The 11,385-nt window shown below is 50.4% G+C and overlaps 1 protein-coding gene across 1 annotated transcript in view; it reads left to right on the top strand.

Annotated features, from left to right (window-relative positions):
* The first annotated feature begins 4,121 nt into the window (after positions 1 to 4,121).
* SLC12A5 (solute carrier family 12 member 5) overlaps positions 4,122 to 11,385 on the top strand; it is a 35,146-nt gene continuing 27,882 nt past the window's right edge. Inside the window, exon 1 of the mRNA XM_043985925.1 lies at positions 4,122 to 4,643. Coding sequence (XP_043841860.1) covers positions 4,592 to 4,643 — 52 coding nt within the window. The 5' untranslated portion in view covers positions 4,122 to 4,591. The remainder of the gene's footprint in view (positions 4,644 to 11,385) is intronic.

Below are 11,385 nucleotides of genomic sequence, written 5' to 3'. Positions count from 1 at the left end.
AATCTGAGTCCTAGGAGTCTGAGGTTGAAGGTGGAGGCTCATGCCTCTCAAGCCCCAGATCTAGACCTCGGTATAGGAGCAGGGGAGAGGGGACAAGACCAAATCTTAGTGACTGTGGCTGTTGGGGTCCTGTTGTCATGGAGATGGAGCCGAAGCTGAAGCCTGTTAATTAGCCACTGGTTGCCACGGAGATAGTGGTGGTGGTTGACTTGATCTGCAGTGAGGGGGCAGGGGACTCTGCTGGACTCATCATTTACAGCCTAGGGTTTAGCGGGGAGATGTCAGAAGATGGTATCAGTAGGCCTATAGGCATCTTTGTTATGGAGACTGGGGTAGGAAGGAGGGTGGCAGGATATGGAGGCTGAGAGGTGAGGTAAGATCCACAGTGAGAGGAATATTGTCCCTTCTGGGGCTCTGGGGTTGGAGGGCCTGGAAGGCTCTTCTTCCATTTCAATCTGGCATGTATAGCAACCAAAAAGCTCTCCTTTCTAGAGATCAGGAATGATATTAACTTGCCTTGAGCTAAACATTTAAAAATAATATCAAGGTGGGAGCATATTTTTCATGGGTAAAGTGGTGAAATTGGACCAGGTTATTGCTAAAGTGCCATCAAAATATGATATATTCTAAGGTCTTCCATCTCTGACATTCTGTGGTTTGGTTTGGTTGTTTCCTTCAATCTTTAATATTCTGTGAACTGGGTAGGGGAACCTGATAAGAGTAAGGCAAGGGGTATACATGTGTGTATTGAGTGGGCCCACAGTCCTGTCCCTGCCCAAACCTCTGGTCCATGGATAACTCAGGCAATGGGAATTTGATATCCAGAGTGGATAAGCCTTCTTAGGGACCCAAGTGTTGGACTCAAGTGGAAATAGTTGTGAGCAGACAAGTCAGAGGTCTTGAGGTCACTCGGGTTAGAAGAGGTTTTTTCCTCATTGTCAAGCTAAAGTCTTCTAACTCTCACCACATAAGACCCTGGAGTGGACTAAGAACATGACTGCAGTTATAGCCTAGAGAATTGCGAGATAACCAAATAATACTTTCCAATATCCAATTTTCAGAGGCCCTGGACTTCAGAGCTTCAAGCCTGAGCTCTGGACTGTCCTCTTCCTGAGAAAAGTGAGGAGTGTTTGTCATAAGGCTTGGTTTTCATAATTAGGCAACCTTTATGTTCTGACAGACAGGGTTCTAAGTATAGAGTCAGGCTATCTGTCTGGAGAGAAGGAAAGGTGGCTCTTCTGGCCAGAAGATGGTGCTCTGGAGGTGGCTGTGTGTCCAGAATCATGGTCACTCCTACAGTTCTTCCTGAATGCTCCCCTTAGTGACTTTCCAGTGCCCATCCTAGGTTCCTGGCCTCAGCCTCCCTTCTGCTTCCAAGATACACCTTGTGGTTGGACCAAAGTAAGGCATTGTCCCAAGAATTAGATCTCAGAATCCTGAGTATCAGAGATGGAAGGGACCTCTGGAATTATCTAGTCTAACCTTTACCTGAAGGAGGAATTCCCTCTACATTATTCCCATCAAGTCTGTCATACAGTCTCTGCTTAAACACCTTCAGATTGTTCTTCATGGATCATAGGGAAAGGCAGTGTCCACTTGTGATCCACACCCGACCTTTCAGGACAGAGATGGCTTTAACAGAATCAAGGGAGTCCCTACGGGATAGGAGATGCCTAGGAATTCTTGTGATAGTCTGAAAATATTCCATAGCCAATCTATTAACTACTTCTGCAGACTTAGCTACCAAATAAACCCAGGGATCTAGCCCATAGCCAAGTTCATATTTGCCATACCTTATGTTTTCTTTTAAAATATTTTATTGATATTATTTTTTACATCATTATCACTTCCCAACAGAACTTCTTCATTCCCTCCATCACCATGGAACCCTCCCTTCTAATAAATAATTAAAGCCCAGCAAAACAAATAAATAATATATTGACTATGTCTGAAGACGTATGCTTTTCTTTACAACTGTAGTTCACTAACTCTCTGTTGATAGGTGAGAGGCATGGTTCAGTCAGTCCTCTGTAGTTTTGATTGATCCCCTTTCTGAGGATCTAGTTAGGAGACTTAAAAACACTCTTTCTCATCTCCATCCTCATCCTCAAGGATCAGTTCCAGTCTCTGAAGAGTGCCCTGAAAAACTAAGTCAGCTGGTTTCTGTGGTCAGTAGTATCTTTCCCTCATGATCAATCCATACAGGACAGGACAGCTGCTTAGGGACTCTACATGCTTGACCAAGTGTGAGGTCTATGACAGGTCCAAGAAAAACAATCTGGACATTTGGCCTTTGTCCATGGTACCGAAGAAAGCACCTGCCCAGAACAGTGTCTATTTACCTATTGATTAATCCAACAATAATTTATTTAGTTTATACCATGTGTATAGAATTGAGGGAAGATGAAAAATTTAGATAAGCTATAACTCTTGCCCTCATGGAACTCACAATCTAGTAGTGATATTAGCTCACATTTCCAAAGCACTTTAAGATTCACAGAGCTCTACTTTGTTTCTCTGTCCTCTGGAGTGACTAGGGAGGGAGGGAGGGAGAATAATAGGATTTAGAGCTGGAAGTGATATTAGAGGTCATCTAGTGCAATTCTCACATTTTAAAGACGAGTAAACTGAGGTTCAGAGAAGCTAAATGGCTTGCATATGGTCACAAAGTCAATAAATGTCAGAAATGGGATTTTTAGCTAGTTCTCTTCATTCTGGGTCCAGCATACTAACACCAAGTCTTGAGTCAGGGTCTTGTCCATTTAGCTCTCCTTTTTTTCAGAGGTCTTCCATAAGCATTCCAGAAGCCTTCTGGAGCTTTAGAGTCTGCGCTCCAGAGCCAATGAGCCCAATTTGTAGACCAGAACTGTGTGGTGGTGGTGTCATGTGGACAGTGGTGACAACTCTGGGGGAAGGTGAGGAATGGAGAAGGGAGAGGAAAAGAGCCGAGTGTAGGAGCTAGATATCAATTCTCTGTCAAATCTTAGTGATTTAGGAGGAGCTGCAAAGTGGCTGAGTCTCGCTCCCTTCATTGAGGCAGAGTAATAACCCCATGATAAGGGGGAGGGAGAAATGCCGGAGAGAATGATTGAGGTTCAGGTCACTGTGACTAGGGCCATTTTGAATGTGATCTTCTCCTGCAGCACCTCCCCTCTTCCCATATTAGGCCTTTCTAGAGCTTCATATGTTCCCTTCCCCCTTCATGGCCTCCCTGTCTTTTTCTCTCTTCCTTCCTATCACAAATTGCTGCCTAGGACCTCACTCCCAGTTACACCTTCCTGCTTGTGACTGTTGGCCTAAGACTGGATGTCAGAGGCAGAAAGGGGCTCTGGACAGCAAAATGGTGGAAGAGAAAGGAGAAAAGGAGGGAGGGAGGAATGTAGGGAGAATGTTGGTACTGGCAGCTCCTGATCAAAATCCTCGGATTAATGGATTAGTGACTGGAGGACTAGGATTCTAAGGCAGAAAAGCCTGTCCCTAACCAGCAGGTGGCCATCTTCCCCCTCCTCCTCCCCCCTTCCCCCCAAGACCACGGCCTTACCTCTCACATCTCTGTCCAGGCCCAAGCCTCAGTTTTCCACAACCTCAGATACCCAGGTCGGACCAGGCAGCAGCTAGCACAGAAACCTTAGTGTTCTGTCCTTGTCCCAAACCCCCAACGCTTCCTAGGGAGCAAGATTATGCTGGCATCTAATGGTGCTCTTTCTAGGGGGCTGGTCTCTGGGGCCTGGATTCAGGTGGTTTTGTACTTGTGAGGATGAGAAAGCTCACCATGTCTTCTCCCCAGAAGGACTGAACTCCAGGGGGGTATCTGCTCTGCCACTCAAGTGGGGCTTCCCTCCCCCTCCTCTTTTTCACTAGGAAAAGGGGGGAGGGGCGGTGTAGAGAAGGGGGAGTCTTCCTCCTGTAGAGAGGCTGGCATGGGTTTGGAGTTCCTACCCGACTATCTCACCGCCCCCCGACACCCTCACCCCAGTCTGGGCCAAAGCAGACGCTGCGGGGCCGGCTCCCGACGGCCACGACCCAGTTCCCCGTGTTATTTTTAGGGCGCTGGATGGCACCTGTCCACGTGCCACGGCCCCGCCCGCACAGAGAGAGGGGCGCGCTGCGTCTGCTCAGGGGAGCTGCAACACCCCCCCTCCTTCACCACCCTCCCGGCCCCGAGCAACGCAAGCCGCGGGTCCCCGCTCGCTTCGATCTCTCCCCACCCAGCACCCTCTTTTCCCTAGCTTTCCTCCTCCCCCCTTCTTAAAACCCCGCCAGCGGCTCACGCCTCCTGCATACGAGATGAGCTGAGCAGCTTGGCCGCTGCGAGGGGGCGCGCGCGGGTGTGAGAGCGTGTGTGTATGTGTGTGTGTGTGTCTGGGTCTGTGTCCGGGTGTGTGCGCGGGAGAGGGAGTGTGTGTGGGAGCCCGGCGGCTCTGCACTGCAGCCTCCCCCTGCGCCGAGGGGAGATCTGGACGAAAGGGAGAGCGAAGAGAGTGCTCCACGGTAGTCGGGAGGAGAGTGGAAAGGAGGCTCTCCAGCCCAGGCCGGGCAGACGCCTCGCAGCTGCAAGCTCCAGCCCCCGGGGCGCAGCGCGGCGGCCACCATGCTCAACAACCTGACGGACTGCGAGGATGGCGACGGGGGAGCCAACCCGGGTAAGCCGGGGGCTTATGGAGCGGGGGAGGCAGGAGGATCGAGATGGGGGCTGCCACCTTTGGGGGCAGGGGCTACAGGCTCGGAGGCGTCCAAGTGTTGCAGAGAGGAAGGGAGGAGGCTGTCCCCAGGAGAAATAGACAACCCTGGGGACTAGAGGAAGGCTCTGAGTTGCCCCCTGGGGCAGCTGCTGCTGCTTGGAGGCGTGGGCGCAGCTCTGTTGGAATGCGCTCTCTGCGCTGTCCGAGGTTCTGGAATGCACCCGACGCAGTCCTGGGGGTTGCTTGGGGCAGTGGCTTTGGGGCTCTAGGGCTAAGCAGTAGAAGTGGTACCGTTCCTGCAGTGTTCTGAGCAGCCCAAAGGGCTAGTCAGGACTAGTGGATTGGAGACGGGGTTTCAGGATTGGGTTTCTGGGGCTATATCTGGGTTCCCTTGTTCCCAGAGAGGGGACCCCGAGTCGGTGTCCCTTCCCTAGCACAGAGTGTGTTGCTGCCTGGCTGCACTCAGGGCAAAAGCCACTGCAGTTCCTCCCCCCACTCCGCCGCACGGAGCTCACCAGCGGAGAGGGAATACTGGAGGTGGGAGATGAGGGTGGGGGTATAGGGGGTGTGAGTCATGTGACGACCTCCTAGCCGGGGCTGCAGAGTCCTGTTGGTGCTGACATTGGGAGGCAGGGAAAAGTGAGGAGGGGGCGAGGAGGTTTGTGTGATCGGAGCCCTTTTACCCTAGGCCACTCAGGAGGACGTGATTAGGTCAGACTTCAGACTTATCCCTTCCTTTGGTATATGGTCCTAAATAGGGTCCGACTCCCCTTTCACCTCATCTATTTGGCAATGTTCAGAGACGAAGTCAGGTCATCTCCCCCATCCCTCGGTACCATAGCATCCTTATTTACTCTGGTGTTGGTGGGGAACGTTCCAGTTCTTTGGACTCCTCAATTCTCCAATTGCGGGGTGTCTCGGGACCTGATCACTGGGGTCGCAGCAGTGATCATTGCACTGCGGACTGCTCTGCGGCGGTTGAGAAGCCTTGCCACTGACTCGACGTTCAGGCTGAGTCCTCTATCTGTTGGACACAGCTCGCCGTATTCCTATCCTGGTCTTCCCTAAGAGCCTCCAGGGACAACCTCCCTCTTCGGCTCCCGGTCGCCCCTAGTCGGTCAGTCAATCCATCAAGCCTGTCAAGCCCCCCTCCCTTTTGCCGCCCCCCTCCGAGACACAGCGCCCCCCTGCGCACTGACTCCGCTCCCAGTTGGGATGTCTGAGCTTAGCGGCTGTAAACGTTCCCCTGGGCTTCGTTGATGGACAGGGCCCAAGCTACTGGCAGCTACCTCGGTGAGATGGCCCGAGGAGCAGAACCTGAGACCATGGCCTGTGGAACTAGGATAGATGGGGAGAAAGGGCTGCAGAGACTATGTATGAGAGACCCCGGGGTTTTATAACCCAGCGGAGGCTTTTCTCCCCTCCACTGTTTCTCTCTGGAAATCCTAGAAAATTGAGGCCAAGCGAGGAGTTAGGGTGTGTGTGTGTGTGTGTGTGTTATGGACATGGAGATGAGAAGGCAGAAGGTGAGCCTTTGTACGGCCATTTCCACTGTCCAATTCTTTCCCACAGAGAACCAGGCTCTCCCAGTCCCTAACCTCAGGAGGCTAGGACGACCCCTCAAGGGCTAGAGCTAAGAGGCCTCATCAGAGGCAACCCCCGCCCCCCCATGACCCTGGAGTCACCTGGCTCTCAGTTCTCCCTCCCTCCACTCCAACACCGGGCTCAGGCTGCGGTATTGGGGTGGGGGTGGGGAGAAGGGGGAAGCGCTTTGGAAGCCTGGCAGAGTCTCACTTGCTGCAGCGCCCAGGGCGTCCCGACTGGGAGTGGAGGGGGGGGGAATGGAGGAGTGAAGGGACGGGAGGTGTGAGGAGAAGATGGACTTGGACCTTTGCTATACCGTCTTCTTTCCTTACCTTCCAGTTTGCTCGAGGGGGTAGCTTTAATCAAGGGAGAACCTCTCTTCGTTTTGACCAGAAGCCCCAGGAGCGAGCTTTCTGACCCCAGCACCATTGTTTCCTCCAATTTGACGCTCCAATACTCTCAGGTGTATTAGTGATTTACTGTGGGACACCCCCTAGGCTCGGGAAGGGTTTATGAAAAGGGAGGATTAGAATTCCAACCTCTCCCCAAATCTTTGAACTCCTGTAGTTTGTTTCCCAGTTAAGGCCATTCATTCTCTCTCTGTCTCTGTCTCTTTTTGTCCCTCTCTCTGACTCTCTCTGTCGGTCTCTCTGTCTCTCTTTCTCTCCCTCCCTCGCACCCTCGATCGATCTCGCTTGCTCTCTCGCTGGCTCTCTCTCCCTCTCTACCCCCCTCTCTTTCCCCCTCCCTCTCCCTTCCTTCTTCATCTCCCCCAGCACCTCCTCCCAAAAGGAAAAGCCAGAGCTTAGGTGGGGAGACCAGACTAGGCCAAGGGAGTCAGAAACAGAATCTGTTGAGATTCAGGGGTGAAAGCAGGGAAGGAGCCAGTCAGCATAAGGCCCAGAGAGATTTGTGGACATCTGAGATCGAGAGAACAGCGGGTTGTAGTGGAAAGAATGCTGGAGTAAAAAGACTGGGTTCTGGTTCTGCCACTGACTCATTTTATGACCTTGGGCAAGTTACTTCACTTCTTTGGGCTCAGTTTCCCCATTTGTAAAATATGGGGGTTGAACTATATTAGTCTCTAAGGCTGCTTTCATCTCCAACATCCCCGCTCTAGGCTGAGAAATTATGAAGGGTCTTTATCTGGGTCTTTACCCCCATGGGCCTTGGAGAATGGGGGAACACCGTAAAACCTCGAACGGGGATTCCAGTCCCCAGGCCCCGGGGGGGAGGATCCACTGTCCGCGCAGGGATGTTGTTTTCGCCCCGGGAGCTCTGGCCGCTGCAGCTAATTGAAAGCCGATTCGAGCTGAGTGCTCCCTGGGGCCCCTGAGAAGCGGAGGGGGAGGGGAGGAGGGTTCCTATACCGGTCCCTCCTCTGCCCCGCCCCCACTCCGGCCACGCCTCTCTCCGTCTTCCCTTTTCCCCCCGCCCCCAACCTCCTGTGCTCCATTTAACACGTCTCCAAGCTTCCCTTCCTTCTGGGCGCCTGGTCTAGAAGGTGGGCGGGGCCTTGGAACCCCAATGTTTCCCAGGCCTTCTGGGGTCCCCAGTGGCCGATCCCCCTTTTCTCCCTCTGACCAGAGAGTTCTTGGGTTCGCTGTTATATGGAGGGGGTATTGAATCCCATCTTGGTGTGTGTGTGTGTGTGTGGGGGGGGCTATGAAGTCCAATGTACTTGGGGCAGGGTGCGGAGGAGGGAATACAGGTGCCCACTCCCGTCCTCTTCTCTCTCTTTTTCTCCCTCCTTTCCCCCTCTCTTCCCCTCCCACCTTTCTCAGTGCCGCGTGCCGCGTTACATAAGCGACTGCGGGCGCGCGGCCCCTGCGCTTCAGCCCCGCGCGGTTGCCATGGAGACGCAGCTCGGAGGTCTCTGCGGCTGAGACCCCCATAGCGGGGGCTGGGCGGGGAGTTCGGACTGCGTCACTCATACCCCTACCCCCACACGCTACTGGTCCCCTCCTAAGGAAGGGAGGAGGTGTAAGGGAGTGAGATACCTCCCATCTCTTTTTGGCCCATTGGTCCCATCTTTAGAGGACTTGAAGGAGAAAGACCCTACCGCATTCGTAACTTGGCCCTGTCCTGAGGGAAAGGAGGACTTGAGGGAATGAGGCTTCATTTCCCCATGTTCCACTGGCCAGGTCCTAAGGAAGTATGAGAGAATGAGACACTTCCCCATTCCCAACCCTCCTGGCATAAAAATTGGGCCACTTGTCCTGTCCTTATAAGAGAGGGGCAAGCGAGGGGGGAAAAGAAGTAGTAAAAGAATGCTCCAGGCACTATTGCCTACCTTGAGGGATCAGAGTGCACCTCTCTTCTGTTCCAACCCACCTGAGTCAGTGGTTAGTCACTGGAGGGAAGGGAGACCACATGGGAGTGAGGGTGCTCCAGACCCTCGTCAGGGATGGACTTATGAAGGGTAGGACTGTGAAGGCCCAGAATTTGGAAACACTGGGAAGTGCAAGGAGGAAACTCCATTTGGGCTAGGATGAGGGGGGAGGAAGTGTATGGGGATTTGAGGACATGTTAAGACTCCCAGGAGCTGCCTGCTTCCTCTTCATCTCAGGCTCCTTCCTTGGTAATTATTGTAGGGGTTTTGCACAGTGGACAGAGCATCTGATTGAGAGGCTGATCACCTGGGTTCTAGTCTAGCAGTTCCACCACTAACCATTTGTACGCTTAGGCCAATCACATCACACACCAAGACCTCAAGGGATGAATGAATGATTTCTAAGACTTCATTCACTTCAAACTCTATGGGTGAGGGAAAAGGGGGAAAAAATCTTGCTTTGGCCTCACACCCACAGCAACGGACCCTCTCATTACCTCACTTTCCTGTGGTGTAGGATTTGTATATAAGTTGAGGTTCAAAGAGCATTTAATTTTAGGAGCCAGAAGTTTCGGCTCTGTCATTAATTAGCTATTTGATACTGGGTAAGTCACTTTGCTTCTCAGGGTTTCCATTTTCCCATCTGTAAAGTGAAGGGGATTGGGTTAGATGATTTCTCATTCCAATTCTAACAGCCTATTTTCTAACTTCTCAAGCCCTTTCAGGTTCTGGCTATGTTAAAGAGTTCCTTCCAGCTCTAACATTCTATATTCTATCACCTCTCTCCACAAAGAAGGCTCTTGGGGTGTGTGCTAGAATTAAGAAGGAAAAATAGGATTTTGTTGACTTTAAGAGTGGCCAGATTAACAGAGAATATCTCTTAAGAATGGAGGAAATTAGTGATGGTTCTCACTGAGATTCAGCCTCAGAGATCCTGGGTCCTTAAGTCCAGTTCACAAAACTAAAAAGAACTGGAGAAATGGAAGGCAGCCAAAATTCTTAGGGAGGGGCTCCCTCTTGCAGAGGGGAGTCCCAGTCTTCAGAATGATTTATACAGAAGTGTTTACCTGGAAAAGGAAGGGACAAGATAAGATGACCTACTAAAATAAGCTAAGTCTCTAAGAGTCCAAGTAGAATGCCCAGGTCATGATTGTTTCCTTACTTTCTCTAGCTTATAGGGTAATATATGCCCCTCCCCCAGTTCATACCTATGGGAATTGGAACTCCTAGGCAGGAGGGGACCAGTTAGAACTAACATCACCTGGAGTTGTCCCTTCTGTCTCTTGATGCTTCTACGAAGTCCTAGAGGTAGCATGGTATGGTGGATAGACTGCCGGCTGCACTTTGGAGGTAGGAAGTTGTTATGGTTCAGTTGTTTCAGTCGTGTCCAACTCTTCATGACCCTATTTAGGATTTTCTTGACAAAGATACTGAAGCGGTTTACCACTGTCTTCTCCAGCTCACTTTACAGATGAGAAAACTGAGGCAAACAGACTTAAGTGACTTGCTAGTCACATAGCTAGTAAGTGACTGAGACTGAATTTGAACTCAGGTCTTCCTGACTCCAGGCTCAATGCTCTATCCTCTGACCCAAGTGACTGCCTTAGCTAGAAAGAGCTGGGTCCAAATCCCACCTCAGAAACTTGCTTCATGTGTGACCCTAGCAAGGCACTTAACATCTCTGTGTCCCAGTAACTTACTCTGCAAAATGATGGGATTGGATTTGGTGACATTTAAGGTTCCTTCCAGCTCCAGTTCTTTGATCCCATAATCCTACTGTGATGCCTCATCATGGTGTGGAGGTGACCCTAGATTCTTGAAGGCTTTACCAGTAGAGTATAAGACCTGGCCGTTCTACCATGTTGAAAAGAGTTTGGTCCCAACAGCAGACAATCTACTTTCTGAGGATTAAATACAGAGAGGCTCACTGTTGGTCAGTTGGCTCCTCTGTGATGAATTCTTTGATTATGGTAATCCATGAAACAAAGAAAAATATAAATAGCCCTTAGTCCTTTATGGCTCTCTTCCACTTTTGTGGTAAACTGAGGGGAAATGATACTAATAGTGGTAGTAGTAGTTATAATAATAATAACTATTATTATTAATAATAAAGTAGCATTTATATAACTCTTTAAAGTTTGCAAAGCACCTTATAAATATCTCTTTTTATCCACATGACAACCCTAGGAGGCAAGTTCTATTATTATCCTCATTTTGTAGATGAAGAAACTGAGGCAGATAGAAGCTAAATGACTTGCCTAGGTCACACAACTAATAAATATCTATCAACAAAATAAATATTCAAGCTGCAGCCTAATGACCACTTGTTAAAGATATTGACTCATGTTGGACTAGATAATCTCAGAGGTCTCTTCCAGGTCTGAGGTTTTGGGAGTCCAAGAATCTATGAAGGGGGTAGCCAGGCACAATCTGGCAGCAGTGGGAGAACAATACAGAAGAGGTGGCATCCCACCAGCTTTGTGGGTTGGCCAGAAAAGTTGGAGAAAGTGGAAGCAGGGAGTAAAAGGAGGAGAGCTCCAGTTGGAAGTAGTGGCAGTTAAGTGGTATAGAGGCTAGGATATTGGACTTGGAGTGAGAAAGACCTCTTTTTGAATCCTACCTTAGATACACTCTTTTCTTTTCTTTTCTTTTCTTTTCTTTTCTTTTCTTTTCTTTTCTTTTCTTTTCTTTTCTTTTCTTTTCTCTTCTCTTCTCTTCTCTTCTCTTCTCTTCTCTTCTCTTCTCTTCTCTTCTCTCCTCTCCTCTCCTCTCCTCTCCTCTCCTCTC

The sequence above is a fragment of the Dromiciops gliroides genome, chromosome 2 (genome assembly GCF_019393635.1).
Source record: "Dromiciops gliroides isolate mDroGli1 chromosome 2, mDroGli1.pri, whole genome shotgun sequence".
Lineage (NCBI taxonomy): Eukaryota > Metazoa > Chordata > Mammalia > Microbiotheria > Microbiotheriidae > Dromiciops > Dromiciops gliroides.
This window is presented reverse-complemented; position numbering and strand designations above follow the sequence as displayed.